The sequence below is a fragment of the Cetorhinus maximus genome, chromosome 6 (assembly GCF_964194155.1).
Source record: "Cetorhinus maximus chromosome 6, sCetMax3.hap1.1, whole genome shotgun sequence".
NCBI lineage: Eukaryota > Metazoa > Chordata > Chondrichthyes > Lamniformes > Cetorhinidae > Cetorhinus > Cetorhinus maximus.
The window spans coordinates 29,387,072-29,405,494 of record NC_135884.1 but is presented as its reverse complement, the minus strand read 5'-3'; the positions used below and the strand labels follow the sequence as shown (position 1 = coordinate 29,405,494).

The following is an 18,423-nucleotide window of genomic DNA, read 5'->3' as shown; positions in this document are numbered from 1 at the left end:
TTTTACAGAAAACCATGTCAGCTTTGAAACACATTTTGCCCCCCAACAAAACCTTGCCCCAATGACCAAATGTTTGGCCTTTGCAGGGGCACACTTTTTTTATTCATTCATGGGATGTGGGCTTTGCTGGCTGGGCCAGCATTTATTGCCCATCCCTGGTTGCCCTGGAAAAGGTGGTGGTGAGCTGCCGCCTTGAACCGCTGCAGTCCATGTGGTGTAGGTACACCCACAGTGATGTTAGGAAGGGAGTTCCAGGATTTTGACCCAGTGACAGTGAAGGAACGGTGATATATTTCCAAATCAGGATGGTGAGTGACTTGGAGTGAACCGACAGGTGGTGGTGTTCCCATCTATCTGCTGCCCTTGTCCTTCTAGATGGTAGGTGTCATGGGTTTGGAGGGTGCTGCCGAAGGAGCCTCGGTGAATTCCTGCAGTGCACCTTGTAGGTCGTGCCCACTGCTGCTACTGTGCGTCAGTGGTGGAGGGAGTGAGTGTTTGTGGATGTGGTGCCAATCAAGTGAGCTGCTTTGTCCTGGATGGTGTCAAGCTTCTTGAGTGTTGTGGGAGCTGCACCCATCCAGGCAAGTGGGGAGTATTCCATCACACTCCTGACTTGTGCCTTGTAGATGGTGGACAGGCTTTGGGGGAGTCAGGAGGTGAGTTCCTGGTCGCAGCCTCTGACCTGCTCTTGTAGCTACAGTATTTATATGGCTAGTCCAGATCAGTTTCTGGTCAATGGTAGCCTCCAGGATGTTGATAGTGGGGGATTCAGTGATGGTGATGCCATTGAATGTCAAGAAACGTTTTGGTGAAGATGGTCATTGCCTGACACTTGTGTGGCATGAATGTTACTTGCCACTTGTCAGCCCAAGCCTGGATACTGTCCAGGTCTTGCTGCATTTGGACATGGACTGCTTCAGCATCTGAAGAGTCGCGAATGGTGCTGAACATTGTTCTGTCATCAGTGAGCATCCCCACTCCTGACCTTATTATGGAAGGAAGGTCATTGATGAATCAACTGAAATTGGTTGGGCCGAGGACACTACCCTGAGGAACTCCTGCAGTGATGCCCTGGAGCTCAGATGACTGACCTCCAACAACCACAACCATCTTCCTTTGTTCCAGGTATGACCCCCAACCAGCGGAGAGTTTTCCCCCCGATTCCCATTGACTCCAGTTTTGCTAGGGCTCCTTGATGCCACATTTGGTCAAATACAGCCTTGATGTCAAGGGCAGTCACTTTCACCTCACTTAAATAATGAAGCCATCAAATGAAACTAAAATGCAAAGTGTATACATTTCTTCCCAAATATTATCATGAAATCAAGCAAGTTTTCATCACTCAAAATCACATGAAGCAATAATAGCTGAAAGCAAAGCCATTGCAAGGCTACAGACAGGCATCATGGGCTATGGTGAATTTTGGCAAAGCACAAGAAGACTTGGCCACAGATGTGGTTCAGGTGATTTTATTGTTAAAAGAAAGGGGAAAAATCAGACTTTAGAAATCATAAGTCTGTGAACTTGGTAATGGCAGTAGAAAAGCTGTTACATATATGCAGACTTGGGTGGAGTGGCCTCCTTCAGTGCTGTCCTCTTCTTTGATTCTAAGTAGTTTATGATCGATTAGAGAGTTTGACAAGCATTAGGAAGCCACTTTGGCTTCAGGAGACTTGTATCCTCTGAAGAAGTGACCAGAATGATGTATGTAGATTGTTCGGTTGGTTTTTAATGGATACCTTGATCTTCAAAAAGTGTTTAACAAAGTTTCTATTAAATGACAATTCATAAGAAATTGGGTCTCGTATACCTTGTATAGGTATGAATGGCCTAACAGCACTGAAGGTATACCTACACCACATGGACTGCAGTGGTTCAAGAAGTTGGCTGAACACACTTTCTTGAGGTCAATTAGGGATGGGCAGTAAATGCTGGCCTTGGCAGCGACGCCCATGTCCCATGAACAAATTTTTAAAAACCTATTTGAAATTATATAAGCAGAGGAATGTGTCTGATTTTGGGCCCAGTTATGGGCAAACTTTCTCAGGCTTCTGTGCTGGATCCAACATAGTCATTTCCATTCATCATCTAGAGGAGTGCCTAAACATTCAATTATTCTTAAATTGGTGAACATTAGAAAAATATGCTCAAGGATTGATAATGCGGAACAAAAGAATTAGGTTGGCTGAATTGGATTAGTTGGGTCAACGAGTGATGTCTGTTAAATGCCGATTAATGTGGACAAATTCAATATTTTCTATTTGGTATTGTGACAAATATCTGGTTCATGTTAATATTTTAGAGGTAATGTTTAATTCTGGGAAGATTGTTGTTTTGAAGATAAGGTAACTAAAATGCTGGGCTTTAGAAATTGCCAGAATACCTAAAAGAAAATGGCAGTTTATCCATGTTTGTTTAATTGATTCAGAAGAGATAGAGCTATAAAACAGCAGGTAGGCTTACTTAGCTGGAAAACTGGAGCCTACACTGCTTGCAAAGAAGTGCAGTCCACAGAGATGTTTTGTTTTGGGAGTTAGGGTTAAGCTAGGTTAAGAACATTCAGTGAATTCTGAAAAGCTGCATCATCATGGAGATGGGTGGAACTTCAGGAGGTTCTCTGGTTTCAGTTTGAGTGCATTGCAGCAGGGGAAGAGGCTCCTGGCTGATAAGGTGCTGCAGTTAGCAGGCTCAGGCATTTGGGCTCAGAAAACCCTTGAGAGCTGTTCAGTGTAGTGAGGACTCAGGAGACGTCCTGAGGAGCTGAGAACAGGCAGAAGATCTCTGGTCTCATGCTGGAGACAATTAGGGCTCAGAGAAGCCCCGAGAGTCATTTACAGCTCGGTGCAGCCGGGAGACTGGAGTTAGGAAAAACCCAGGGGCAGTGCCAGCTTAGAGCAAAAAAGCTGGAATTGTGCAACTTTGTGAATCCATAAGACTGTAAGACATAGGAGCAGAAATTAGGCCATTCGGCCCATCGAGCCTGCTCCGCCATTCAATCATGGCTGATAAGTTTCTCAACCCCATTCTCCCACCTTCTCCCCGTTAACTTTGATCCTCTTACCAATCAAAAACCTATCTATCTCGGTCTTAAATACACTCAATGACCTGGCCTCCACAGCCTTCTGTGGCAATGAATTCCATAGATTCACCACTCTCTGGCTAAAGAAGTTTCTCCTCATCTCTGTTCTAAAAGGTCTTCCCTTTACTCTGAGACTGTGCCTTCGGGTCCTAGTCTCTCCTACTAATGGAAGCATCTTCCCCACGTCCACTCTATCCAGGCCTTTCAGTATTCTGTAAGTTTCAATCAGATCCCCCCTCATCCTTCTAAACTCCATTGAGTATAGACCCAGAGTCCTCAAACGTTCCTCATATGTTAAGCCTTTCATTCCTGGGATCATTCTCGTGAACCTCCTCTGGACCCTCTCCAGGGCCAGCACATCCTTCCTGAGATACGGGGCCCAAAATTGCTCACAATATTCTAAATGTGGTCTGACCAGAGCCTTATAAAGCCTCAACAGCATATCCCTGCTTTTATATTCTAGTTCTCTCGAAATAAATGCCAACATTGCATTTGCCTTCCTAACTACCGACTCAACCTGCAAGTTAACCTTAAGAGAATCCTGGACTAGGACTCCAAAGTCCCTTTGCACTCCAGACTTCTGAATTCTCTCCCCATTTAGAAAATAGTCTATTCCTCTATTCTTCCTACCAAAGTGCATGATCTCACACTTCCCCACGTTGTATTCCATCTGCCACTTCTTTGCCCATTCTCCTAACCTGTCTAAATCATTCTGCAGCCTCCCCACCTCCTCAATACTACCTGTCCCTCCACCTATCTTTGTATCATCTGCAAACTTAGCCAGAATGCCCTCAGTTCCTTCATCTAGATCATTAATGTATAAAGTGAAAAGTTGTGGTCCCAACACTGACCCTTGTGGATCTCCACTAGTCACTGGCTGCCATCCTGAGAAGGACCCCCTTATCCCCACTCTCTGCCTCCTGCCAGACAACCAATCTTCTATCCAGTGGAATGCAGCCTCACGAGAAGAGATTCAATCATCGGGAAGTGAGCAATCAGTCAGGAAGTCTGAGTCAGAGTGTTTTTTGAGAGAATTCAGAGGCTAGATCTTCAAAACTGAGGAGTTGAAACCTCTTGTTAAGGAGACAGAGTCTTAACAAGATTTTGTGACTCACATGTCTGAGTGGGTTGCTGAGAAATCCATGGGATCTATCTTGGTTGCATCTGCCATTTAATGTGCAGTGTGGTGTGTTCAATCACAGTTTGCCTGTTAATTGATATCTACCTCGTGTTAATTCTGAAAGGTAGAGTATAAGTTAGATACTGTATTGTAAATTGTTTTACTTTTCCAACTGTGTAGTGAAGTTTATTTTGTGGAAGTTTGTAGCTTTATTCTCGTAGTAAGTACCTGGGATTTCAAACTTCATCTACTTTAAACAAACAGTTTCTGGTCCCTAACTGGATCATAACAGTATTCAGAAACTTCAGGAATATCTACACCATGCTAAGATACCTTCTAAATATAAAACGTTAGGAAAAAGACTTAGCTTAATAAAGCAAGCAGTGTAAGGTTTCAAAAATCAGTACTTCTCTGTAGCAGGGATTCTTATGCTTCTGGAAAAACGGCAGAGACATAAAGGGCAGAACCATTCAGCTATAACAGATGAGATTAGCATGAATTCATAAGCAGCTACAATCTCCTGCCACCTTCCATACCAGTGTTTTCAATATGTCTTCCTTTTACCTCAACCGAGGATTCCCCCTCATCGCACTTGACTGGGCCCTCAACCATGTCCATCCCATTTCCTGCACTTCTGCCCTTGCCCTTCCTCTCCCTCTCAGAACCATGATAGGGCTTCCCTTTTCCTCACCATCCACTCCACCATCCTCCACATTCAACTGATCATCCTCCCCCATTTCCACCACCACACACATCCCCTCCCCTTTCAGCATTTCAAAGGGACCCAGTCGCTTCTCAATCGCCCCCTTCTCTTTCCACAGCACTTCCTGTGCAAGCACAGGAGATGTAATGTCTGCACTTCCCTCCCCACCGTTCAGGACCCCAAACACTCCTACCAGGTGAAACAGTGTTTTATTGTCGTTCTGTCAATTTACAGTTTCACAATGTGGTTCTCTGTGTTGGGGCACCACTTTGCAGGACCTCTCCGTTCAGTCTGCAAGCAAGATCCAGAACTTCCTGTTGCCTGTCATTTTAATTCCCATCCCACTCCCACCTCTCCTTCCTTGGCTTTCTGCACTGTTTCAATGAATCTCAACATAAGTTCAAAGAATAGAACCTTATCTTTTGGTTAGGCACTTTACAGCACTCTATATTCAACATGGAGTTCCACGGCTTCAAAACATCATCACTGCTCCCAATTTTACGGACAGCAGCTGTTGGTAATGATTCTATTATTCCCATTTACACCTCTCCTGGATCTATCTTCAGTTTCTTTACCTGTACCATTACCATTCCTTCTTGCCTTGCATCATCATCTATTTTATTATTTCATCTGTCCTGCCTTCCACCATGCCACAGACCTTCCATTTTGTTTCTTTCCTCCCCTCCCCCTTTCCCTGCCTCTTCACTTGCTTCAAACTTGTTACAGTTCTAACTTTTTCAAGTTCTGATGAAAGGTCATTGACCTATAACCTTAAATGTTTTTTTTCTCTCTCCAGAGAGGCTGCCTTTCCTTTTCTCATTTCAGATTTCCAGCATCTGCAGCATGTTGCTTGTAAACAATATCCTGGAGCATGCTTGATTTGCTTTAGGGCCTTGTCTCTGTCGCTCTCTCTGCACATACAATAAGGACTTTTAAAAGTTCTTTCACGGGCTGTGGGCATCGCTGACTCGTCCAGCAATTATTACCCATCCAGAATTGCCTTGCTGGCTTAGCCAGCAACACCCACACCCCATGAAATAATAAATAAAACCTTTTTGTATGTTAGCATGTATCTGACCTGACTTGATCTAGTTTGGCTCTTGCCAAAACTTATGAAACCAAGTTCTGATTTCATCATCTCTGGTTGTTTTGACACCACAAAATTACTCCATCTCTGTCCACTGTTTGACTTTGAACTGAGCTTCAGGCTCCACATCCTGTCTCCACCTGTGCAGGATTGCCTGCCTGACACCTTTACTGTAGCTCTCCTCTGCTTTCATTGAAACCCTCATTGAAGCTCAACATCTCCAATGCTCTCTTCACTGGCTTTTCCTGTTCCACCCTAAATAAACTAATGCATCCTGCACTGAGTTCCAGCCCACTCTCACTCATGTCCTTATCAGTTTCATTAATTTCAAGTTCTTATTCCTAGTTTACAATTCCTACCACACCCCTGCTCCTCTTTCCCCAACTCTGCTCAATTTGTAAAAAGCCTGAATTTGAACAGGGTCATCTGCAACCAACATGGTGAATATGTTGAGTTTTATCAGAGTGCAAGACAAAATACAACATGCTAATTAGGAAGCAAAAGCAAGCGACCGTACCAAGTAGTGAGTATCGATCCAGGTTGAGCAGGTTGGCTGGCATCTGCAAACAGTTCTACTTTTCCTCTTCTCTTCTTGGTGCCTTATGTCTTCTTGACTTCTCAAACTACCCAAGAGTGTTAGATGGGAGTGATCCTTGAGTGTTCTTCTCCATTGCCTGAATGCACTGAGGGATCCCAAAGCCTCTTACTTTATACCCCTTTTCTGGGGTAGACCTTGATGGATTATTGACGGTGCCTTATTGCCCTACATAGATTCCCCTTAATACAAAATGCATGTTAATATATTGAGTTCTTTCTTTAGGCCATGGGTAAAAGCCCACCCTACTGTTATCCATGAGCTTCTAGAGTCTTTGCAAGTACCCTTTGTCCTTGATCAATCTGGTCTTTACATAATCTTTCCTTATCTCAACTCATGCTGTTGCCTTGGTCAGTTTCATCTTCCCAAGAAACATTACATATCCGGCCTTTAAGCTAACTTTTAGAAGTTTCATTATTCATAGCTACTTGTTATCAGTTAACTGCCTAAGGCCTGTTAACGAACTGTTCACAATGTCCATTCAGTCCAGCTGTCCTTATTCCTGAATTGAACTGAAGTGACTCTTATTCTATTCCTATGTATCTATTAACTCATACATTCCAGGAGACATCTTCATTGAGCAAGGTTAACTGAAAACTCAGCACCGCTTTGTACGATGGTTATCTACTTATGCATTTATTCAGCTGTGGCCCCTCTTGGGCTCATTACCATTAACTAAGAATAATCATTCCACTAGATTTATTTCTAGAGAAATGAAACCCTAAGCAGTATAAATTTCTTCACGCAAAGGGTTTGTGAACCTTTGGAATTTTCTACCCCAGAGAGTTGTGGATGTGGATGCTCCATTGTTGAATATATTTATGGCTGAGACAGATGGATTTTTGGTGTCAGGGAATCGAGAGATATTGGAAGCAGGCGGGAAAGGAGTTAAAGCTGAAGATTGGCCATGATCATATTGAATGGCAAAACAGGCTTGGGGGGGTGTTACTTGTAATTCTTGTGTTCTTATTTTTGACTTGGCTTCCTTTACACTACCACTTCTTTGATCCATCTTTGGTAGCGACCATCTTCACCCTACTCTCTAGAACGCGGTCCATAACTCAGAGCATAGAACGTTAAGGGAGAATCCAATAGAAGAGGTCATGCTTTGAAGGGGGTTCAGTGGGTTAACTGATAAAAGATTATATTCATTGGTTGATAGATCAGTAATAATGGAAGCATAAATCTTGGAAAAAGGTACCAAAAATGTAGAGGAGTGTAGATTTTTTATGCAGAAGTTTTTTTTATAAAATATGGAATGCTTTGAACAAATGACGAGTTGATTGCAGCATTTAAGGAGTTTAATAAACACTGACAGGAAAACATTAAAAGGTACAGGGATAAGTGTTTGGAGTAGATGACTCTAATGTGGAGCTAGTACTGGTAAAATGGACTGAAGGACCACCTTATTTACTGAAATCTTTGATTCCATGGTGAGATTTTCTTCTCTAATCATTCCTAATTTATTATTATGCTTCAGATTATTAAACTCTACAAAGATCCAACAGGTAGGTTATGAATAGGTGTATGCTGTTGAGACTTCTGTTGCAATTCATGCAGTGACTGCATGTTGGCTTTTCATATTGTAGCAATATGGGAGCTGTTGAAGTTTATATTCTAGCACCCTCTTCTGTTTAATTATGGAATTCATGTGCTTGCAGTCACCATTTTGCCTCCTTGATTGCTCAAGTAGTCAGTCATCTTATTTCTCCAGTCTGTCTTCATCCTTTCCTGGGGTCACCTCAAGTAACACATTTTCACAAGTATTTGTGTGTCACCTGAGTACTGTTTCTTTCAAGAAATGGATCAATATGACCATTGTTTAGTTATTCACAAAAAGTTTAATTTTCCCCGACAAATTTAACTAAATGTTGAACAATTCTTGATGAAAATATTCATAAAATGGCTGAAAGAGAGAAATGCATTTTTAGCAATAACTAATTTTTCACCTAATCTTCTTCCTTCCTTTCATAGAAGAGCTAACTTACCCTGGGGTATAATTCTACTGCAGCAGTCAGCTACAGGCAGCTTGCCCAAGTGTGAGCTTTGCATCACATTGTGTGTCACTGAGTCCAATCATAGCATCAGGGATTTGCATTTGCAGCAGAAAGCACTATATGGTGAGCAATGGCCCTTGTTGATTTGCCCTCCTTATTCAAGGGGCACTGATGCCAGTTATGCCATCTCTACAGCCACCCCATGTGAGATCAGTGAACTCAATGTAAACCAGGGATCAAACCTAGGACCTTATCATCTGTGTGGCACAGAAGTGATTTATGTCTGAGCCTTTGGAGAAAGAACTTGTGCTTTTAAAATCAAGTGTTATATCAACTCTTAAATGTTATTTTCTGTATTCTCTTTATCTGAATTAGACTGGAATTATTGAGACAAGTCCTGAAGAATATGCAAGAAGGAAAAGAACCTTTGCCCTTAGCTCCTCATTATAGTGTGGTCAGTTCACCTGCACAACACAGAATCTATAAAATCTAATTTAATTACAACGCTTAGCTGCAAAACAAAAAAAAAACAAAGTATACTAACAAAGTCACTTAAGTCTTTAATGACTGATCAAATTTCTAACTTTGGAAAAAGCAAGTATCAGAGCAAATAGTTTTTCTGCATTGAAAGTAAGCTTCACACTTTCCTCTGTTGTTCAGTTGTGGAGTTTTGCAGTTGCCTGGTATAAGATGCAGCAGGTGACTCTTTGAACTGGAACTGCGTGTTTTAATTTTTTATTCTTGGTATGGTGTTATAATTGTTCAACATCACCACATTTAGTCAGTGCCTTTGGTCTTTTGCTGTTTCCTATGCTGTTTGGTGTGAATGTCAATGCTTAGTTAAGTGCAGTCTTTTTTCAGTTTGTCTGGAGGTCTCCATGTCTCCACTTGTTTACATCACTGATAATCATTGTAAACATTGTCATAAGAGTATAACCATTATTATTTTGTCCCTGATTCAGACTTATATGCTTGTGCTTGCTTCTGGGATACTTTACGCAAAAAGAAAGCCATGTTGCTCTGTCTCATCACTTTTGACAATAGTAACATGTATAGTATAAATATTGAAATAGACTGTGCAGCCAATTGCAGGCCTATTTACATTTTACAATCTAACCAAATCCGATGCCATATGGCTCTGATCTATTTAACCAAAAGATTGGTTCTAATTATATCAAGCTTTAACTATTTTCTCACCTTTGAAGTTTATTATATATTGAATTATATATTGGTTTTTCCATCAATCACCAACAGAACTTTAGTGTGTTTTAGAGCAACCCAATCTAGAATAGATGAAAATACTAGTGGAGTTAACTGGCTGAATTAGACTAATTAAATCATATTTTTAATGAAGTGTAGCTTTTTGCAAATTTGTAGTTAATGATTTTGTATTTCAGATGCGATGAGTATGTAAATCAGCTCGATGAAATGCAGCGTCAACTTGCTGCTGCTGAGGATGAGAAGAAGACTCTGAACTCTCTTCTTCGCATGGCCATTCAGCAGAAACTGGCACTGACTCAGCGGTTGGAGGACTTAGAGTTTGATCATGAGCAGTCCAAGCGTGGCCGAACCAAATCATGGACCAAAACCAGAGCTAACAACCCCAGTGTAAGTCATGTACGCTCTTGTGTTGTCAGACAAGAGGGAGTAGTTGTCAGCAACCAGATGTATTGCAGTGAGAAGTACAAAATCTACTGTGATTGATTGTGGTATGTAGGGAATTCACAAAAAGTGGATAGTAAATAGATGTGATGCTTTGGTGTGCAGTGCAGCATTAATGCCCTGTTTTCTTAGCATTGCAGTGAGTTCATCTGTATTGGATTTGTTAACCATTGCTTAAGGCATGGAGATGAAGTAACTGGATTAGTGTGACATTTACATCTTGTAATATAGATTTTTAATTGTGATACCCATGCACTATATGGGTAGTATGGTATTTCTGAGGTGTCAGTTCATTCTGTCAGCCTGCTCCAACACCACTGTATAGCACAAATGTGCTATTTTCCCCGCCCAGCTTTAGTTTGCACTTCACCTTCCAGACAAAGGGTTATATTTAACAATGTTGCACATGTTTACAATATTGATATATGCAAATTCATCCCTTCCCAATTCAAACTCCAATTTTGTTTTACCAATATTATGCACAAGTTGATGTGCAGTTTTATAAATGTTTGAGGGCATTTGTAGTTGCTTTCAAAATGTAAAGGATCTTGGAGCTTTCCATTTACTAATGCTATTCTTGAAACTGTTTAAATGAGTGAAGATTATATTCCAAGCAAGAGACTCAGTTGAAATTTTGTTTCTGCATATACCAGTATTGAAAGAGACAATGCAATGCTTCAGTGTTAATTCATGCTAATAGTGCTTGTAGGCTATTAACTTCAAAATGTCTTACAACTTGTATTTATGTATATAAGCACAGACCACGTGGAACTCTCCATTATGTGTGACAATATAGAACGAGGAGGAAGTCCTAATATTAAATACTAGCGATTTCAAAATTTGAACTGCATGTGTTAATTTTTGTTTTATAAGATTCCGGGCTTTGAATTTGGCAAAAGTAGTAACTGTGATATGGCAGTAACAAATAATTAGCAAAATATTAAGCCTTTCGGTGCTGCTCATTCAAATAAGCACAAAGTAAAACACATAATGGACTGTGGGTGCACCAAATTTGGTAAAAACTGCCTGTTATCAAGCATATGTCTTGTCTGTCACTTAAATTTGCTTTGTCTGGGCACAAGCCCTGCTTGAAGCAATGTAGAGAAATATTCTTAACCCTGCTATTTCTCATTGATTGCCAGTAGCTTTGTTTTCCCATACCACCATATTGCCTATACGTAGTCAGGAGATTTGTTTTAGTAACACAAAATGTAAGTGCATTGCTTGCCTTCTGGTTCCAGAGAAGATCATGAAGTACATTAATATTATGACTTTGGCAATTTATACCTTGTGATGTGTAAGTTTAAATATTTCATCTCATTAATTTTTTCTTTGAAGAAACTTTAAAAAGAAAATTTACCACAAAAGATTATTTTCAAATTTATTTCTAGTTCGGTGTCTCTAAATCAAATTTTAGGGTTAAGATTTATTCTCTACTGAACTGGCAATTGATAACTGTCCTAGGCCTAGTTCAAACATACTGAAGTATATTGTAATGGATAAGTATGAAATGCATATCATTTCTAGAAACTGAGCTCCATAAAGTCATTCAAACTAAATATTTATTACCATATGAAGCAGCTATGCTACAGAATATTTCCATTAAACACCCAGTAGTTTATGCTGTAAATGTTGAGTGTTGACTTTGCATTTTTCTCTTTCTGGGGCTGCTGCCTTAGGATATGACTTCATCGTCAAAATAACAAGACTAGCTTTGTCTTTTTAGCTGCTCTCAGTGCATTGACATGGAGTACTCTCCTGCCTGTGAGCTTTAAAATTACTTTACAACACGATTGAATGGTGATATTTAAAATAAATAACTTTATATGACACAGGACTAATGAGGCATTAGGTGCTTTTAACTTTGGAGTGACACCTGACAATGAACCGGAAATTTGCCATTGCTGAAATTGTGAATACAAAGGATTTCTGTTAAATTAAATCCTGCTTTAGTTTTCTATGCTGCACAATCCTTTGAAGGCCTTTGATCTATTGATAATTATCTTAATTGCATTCTGGGTTATTAATAAATGCCTATAGTTTGAGCTAACTAAGCATTTAGAAATGTGACATTAAACATTTTTGCTCTGTTTGAAGCAGACATATTTGCTTCCAATGTTTCAGGAAAATTTTTAAAGATGCAGTGACTTCCCTATAGTAGTAACAAAAGTAAACAATCACCAAATTTGATACTTTGAAAAGAGATTTGTAAAGTAACTTGGGCAAATATTTAAAATGTATCTCAAATGTATGAGCTAATTTTGTGATATGGCAATGTGTCCCAAGTTTGCAGAAAAGTTTGGAATATGCATCTATATACCTAGTGTTATCTAACTGCTGTTAAAACGCAGCATGTGAAATCTTATTATTGCCTACCTCTGTTAGCAGGCTGTCTGTCCTTTGGCTTCTGGCTGTATTTGCTATTCCTTATAGCAGTCTGCATATAATGACCTGCATGTCTCTCTTATAATCTAATGGCTTTGTAAACCAATTCCTGTGATAAATTATCTCCTTGCATGACCAACATCAGGTCACTCAATACTTGTGAGGTTAGCTTCCTACAAATGGTTCGCATCATTTTAAACCTTATTCTGTGCTTTATATTCAGAAATAATCTAAAATGTCACCTCCTTTGATCACTAACAGCCCACACTTTGCATTAACAGACTAATATAACTAGTAAAACCTTGTGCCATGCATTCTTCATGAATTGCTCCTTGTGCAAGTGGTTATTTGTAATAAGAGTTTTGGCTAATTTTTTTTTATTTTCCCTTTTTCAGCGATAAAAGTCCCTGGAGAAGGACTTTCCACCGAGAGTGCAGTTTATTTAAAAATTGCTAGTGTAGTCTGTTGCACAAAATGAACTAATAGTGAAGAAAACACTTGAACCACATTAATAATAGAGGCAGTTAATTTGCTGCCTTGTGTTTGTTTTGCACTACAAGTTGCAAATACGAACAAAACTACATTATTAAAATGGCTGCTGCAGGAAGAGAAACTCACAAGTGTTGAAGAAATCTTCAATGATTTGATTAACATTATGCTTTATGATAGAATATTCACAATTTGAGATGTTATGATATTCATATATGTTTTGCAATTATTCAGTGTTTTTAATCAGATGTTATACCTGTGCACTTTTGATATATTTTTTTTAATTATTAGGAAGGTAGAAAATGCTGTGGTTTCTGGATATAACTTCTGCCGGTAGTGTCTTTAATTGGTGTGATAGATTTCTGCATCAGCATGCTGCAGAAGAGTCAATTATATTTTTAACCTGTGTTCAGATTAAATTTTTACACTACCGGTATTTGTGCTTCAGCATTTTCTCCATTAGAATTTGTTTTGTTTTACATATGTTAACTGCCACGTTCTAAAATCCAGGGTGATCCAATTCTGGGGTTTTCTTGTATATTATTCTTAGGAATAGTTCAATGTAACAAGGAAAAAACTTGACTTTGTTCTGGTAATGGTAATAGACGCTTGAAAAGTAGTATTACCAACAAATTCCAGGATTTCTGGGTTTAAAAAAAAAAATCAAGTATCATTGATTTAACAGAATTTTCTACAAAGGCGCCAAATAAATTCCAAATTGGAATTGTTTCCTTATTTCTCGTTTTGTTTATTGTGCCAAAACTTGGTACATCTAGAAGAAAAATCTAAAAGATTGTTTATTGTGGGGTGTTCTGTTTCCATGCCTTGATTTTGTTAAACCTGCCAGTAGTGCCTTTGATAATTTCAAGAAAGAGTGCTTGTTCTCACAATTATGTTTTTGCGAACTAAAAAGTATTCAAATTTCAAAAAGAAAGGATAAAGCAATAAGTGCAACTGAGAACCCCCCCTTTTGCACAAAATTTCCACTGCAGTCTTAATTTTACAAATAAATTGTATGAAATTCTTTTTTGTCGATGATACTTCTGAAATGCAGATTCATGCAAATTCAGGGGATGCTTATTTTGGGAACCAAATCTAGTGAGTTTGGACTCCTAACAGACACATTAAATTGTATTAACACATTTGTGGTTGCAGTACAAAGGACTGTATCAAATGTATCTTAACTTTGTTTGGTGATGGTCACAAATAACTGGTATTGTTGGCAGATGTGAAAACATTAAGACAGTAACTTTCCTTACCAGCTGTGTAATCATTGCATAAGTTCAGCAAACAGAAAATAGATGCTGCATCAACAAACCATGCCAATAGATTCAACGGTGATGTTTGTTGAGGCCAGGTTTTGACAAATTGGGTCAAATTTAGAAGTAACTTTAAATTAAGTGCAATTTAAATGATGAGTTTTAGCATTATTGTGAAAGACATTTTCTGTTCGCTGGAAGAATGGTGTGATTCTTATCCTTTTTTGTTACAGTACAGCATATGCTCAGTTACATTAAAAAACAATGTACTTCATGTGGGTATTTATTTGAAGCAATTGTCACAGTACTGTATTACTTTTTATGTGCATTATCATTTAGTGGCAGGTTGGCTTAAACATAATGTCATATGCATGTGTGCCAGCCTAGAGACCTTTACACAGATTTTTTTTAAATTAAATTGAAGATTTTAAACAAGTGTGGAACTAAAGGCTTCATAGACCTTGTGAAATATTGGACATTGGACTTGCAAACATGTAAAACCTGAAGAGAGGTTTATTGTATCAGGATTGTATCTGTGTAAAGGTAATCCTATTGGCTATGTCAATAAATGTGGATTATAAATAAGACATTGAGTCTGGAGACTTTTATTCTTCTGTTTGAATTACTCGTTAAACTAAATGAGAACTTGACCACTTTCTTACTAACAGTAGTTTTAGAAGTCAGTGACTTCACAGAATCACTGATTACAGCATAGAAGGAGGCCATTCGGCCAGTTGTGTCTGTGCTGGCTCTCTGAGAGCAATTCACCTAGGCCGGAATTTTCTGATTCCTCCTGCCGGCGGGATCTTCTGGTCCCGCTGAAGTCAATGGATGTTTGAATGGTTTGCTGCATCCACTGTGGGGGAATCCACTGTGGCGAGGACAGAAAATCCCAGCCCTTGTGTCACTCCACCACCTTCTCCCCATAACCTTGCAAATTCTTCCTTTTCAGAAATTATCCAATTCCCTCTTGAATGCCTTGATTGACCCTGCCTCCACCACACTCTCAAACAATACATTTCAAATCCTAACCACTCACTGTGTGAAAAAATTTTTCCTCATGTCAGTATTGCTTCTTTTCCGATTACCTTAAACCTGTGCCCTTTGACTCTCCATCCTTTCTCCAATGGGAGCAAATTTCTCTATCTCCTCTGTCCACATCCCTCATGATTTTGAATACCTCTATCAAATCTCCTCTTAACCTTCTTCAAGGAAAAGAGTCTCAATTTTTCCATTCTATCTGAGTAAGTTCCTCATCCCTGGAACAATTCTCCTGAATCTTTTCTGCACTGTCTCTAATGTCTTCACATCCTTACTAAATTGAAACAATTCATTAAATAGTTAAAATATGATTGTAAAATAGTCATTCTTATTATTGAAATAATAGAAGTTCAAAACATCATGTCATTTCTAGGAGACTGGTATGACAAGTCACAATGGCTATTTATCAAATATTATCCAGGTTGAAACAACTATCTGCTCAACTGTTATTGATCTATCTTTTTAAATGTTTGCACCTCGCATCTGTCTACCATGGCACATCTTAAAGCATCACGCTTCAGACTAACATATATAAAGGGTAAAAATTCATGATTGACTGAAATAAGTGACCTGTCAAATACTGAAGTGTGAAAAATTTGCAAAATATTTTGTGTAACTGATTGTGCCACCATGTTTTAATTAGTGGAAAATGCACTCTTATAAATAACACAACCTGTGAAATTGAAGAAATCAAACTAAAATATAATTTCCAATCGATATAATGCTGGTATAATGTTGTAAATCATTGGAAAATATTCTGAGATGTTACACCTCTGTTGGAACCCCAGGACTTAAATTTGGAATACTTGAATTATTATTGAAATAAAAACAGCAGATGCCAACACCAAATATTTCAGTATATATTCTTCATAAGAACTTCAAAATCAAAGGTAAGTGAAGCTTTTGATGGAACTCCACAAAGCAAGAAGTGCTGAGAGAAACATAGAGTTGTTAGTTGATTTCCCAGTGGTAACTGTTGCAAAGGATTGTTATACATCAAGACCGAAGGCATCATCTTTAGCCCCATTTCAAAATCTGCAGAAACCCTTGCCACCTTTGATAATCCCCTCCCTATTGACTGTCTTGGGCTGACCAAGTCAAGTTGCAACTTGTGTCTATTCGATCCTGAGCATACTTTCCGACCACATAGAACAAGATTACCTACTTTCACCTCCAAAACATTACCTGCCTCCACCCCTACCTCTCCATCTTCCCACTATCTACTCCCCTTCCTAGCATCAGGAAGCAATTCATTATTAGCAATTTCATTATTACCCCTACTGCTTCCACTTTGAACTGTCTGTTCATTTCCTGTATTTTTCCCCCCTCCTTTGCCCCACCGTCACCTCACCCTCAGCCATTCCTCCTCTAGTCCCATTTGTTTGCCTCAAAGGCTTTCAAAATTCAATATACATTTTTTTTAAAAATAAAGAAATCAAATTTGGATGAGGAATGTTTGCTGTCTCTGAGGAGTAAGGAATTAGTAAGCTTTTCAGTCAACAAAATACATGTGGATTCTTACCTCAAATTCTCAAAGCTCAATTTTGAAGCTAAATTTAAAAATATAAATTCTATTTCTCTCTCAGTCCCTGTCATATGGGCTGCAGCTTGTCTATCTCGTCATAGATGTGAGCAATAATTAATGCTATCTATCAAAAAACATAAATGAGAATTATTTGCCTTCAAAGTTGTCTTTTTTTGAAAATTGAAGTAGTGTTCCTAAAGAGTTTGTCTCCCCTTCCTATCTGCTCTATTTTGCTCTCCTTGAAGAACACACTTTAGAAGTTTACAGAATACATGGAGGGATTAAGGGCACCAAATTTAGTCTGGGTGGGTGACATGTATGTTTTCATGAAATGACTTGGTAATGTCACCACTCACCACACTGATCAGTTCCTGAAGTGAAGGGCTGCCAGAAGAGAGGAAATTGGAGGAGAGGTGGTAACTTCTCAAATTATTTGATAATGGAATGAATTATATTATGATGATAAATAGAAAATTTTAGGCAAGGTAATTAAGCTAAAAGAAGATAAATTGAAACAAACTAGGATTCTTGGGGGAGTAAGAGAATATTGCAGAGCTACTAATAATCATATTTCAGGGCTCTATTGAGTGCAGATAGATGAGAAGACTGGAAAGTAGCCAATGTAGTATCCAATTTAAAAAATTTGAAGTATAGCTATTCCGAGTAATTACAGGCCAGTTAGTTTAACATCTGCGGAAGGGAAAACTTGACTTAAAAATAGAAATAGCTTGGAATTCAAAAAGGACCCTCGTGCTTGACAAACCTTACAGAATTCTTTGAAGAGGAAAGAAACATTATACATTATATATGATGCCCTATACATGGACTTTTAATAGCCTTTGACAAGATATCACATAGAAGATTATAGAGCAGACTAAAGGATATGGAATTAGGGGGAGGATAACAAACTGGATTAAAACCTTGTTAGAAAAGAGCAGAGTAGGAGTTATCGACAGTTTAATTTTTGAAGTGTTTGGAAGTGGGTGGTGAAGCCCCACCAGGTTCAGTTCTGGGGCCACTTCTGCTCTGTGTATATCAATGATTTTGATGGCCTAGTGGGGGTGGTGTTGAAATTTGCAAATTGTGACAAAATAGGAGGTACAGTTAATTTTTTTTCGAAGGTGAAAGGAAGCTGCAAATTCATATTGATAAGACAGGAAATAGGCTAAAAAGTGGCAGATGGAATTCATTGTCAGGAAGTATGAGATGGTGTACTTGGATACAACAAAATAGCAGCAATTTAACTCTGAATGGAAGGAGGCTTAGTGCTGCAAGAGTAGAAAAGAGCAGGTGGATTTGGGGGTTGTAGAACACAAAAGACAACCTTGAATTGATAAAGCTACTGCAATAGAATCTTAGATAGAGGTAATAAAGAGCCTATACCAGTCTCTAATAAAGCCTCACTTTGAGCATTCTGCAGCAATCACTTTACGGGAAGAATAAGCAAATGCATTGGACTGTTCTGCTATGTTAAAAGTGCT

At 38.9% G+C, this 18,423-nt stretch overlaps 1 protein-coding gene across 2 annotated transcripts in view; it reads left to right on the top strand.

Moving 5' to 3' along the window:
* The window catches only part of bicd2a (BICD cargo adaptor 2a), a 76,892-nt gene extending 62,764 nt beyond the window's left edge, over positions 1 to 14,128 (top strand). Inside the window, exons 7-8 of one of the 2 annotated variants that reach the window (XM_078543499.1) lie at positions 9,979 to 10,189; positions 13,024 to 14,128. In XM_078543499.1, coding sequence (XP_078399625.1) covers positions 9,979 to 10,189; positions 13,024 to 13,029 — 217 coding nt within the window. In that variant the 3' untranslated portion in view covers positions 13,030 to 14,128. Of the gene's footprint in view, positions 1 to 9,978; positions 10,430 to 13,023 lie in introns of those variants that run through there. The other variant, XM_078543498.1, reaches the window with a different exon arrangement.
* The last annotated feature ends 4,295 nt before the right edge of the window (positions 14,129 to 18,423 follow it).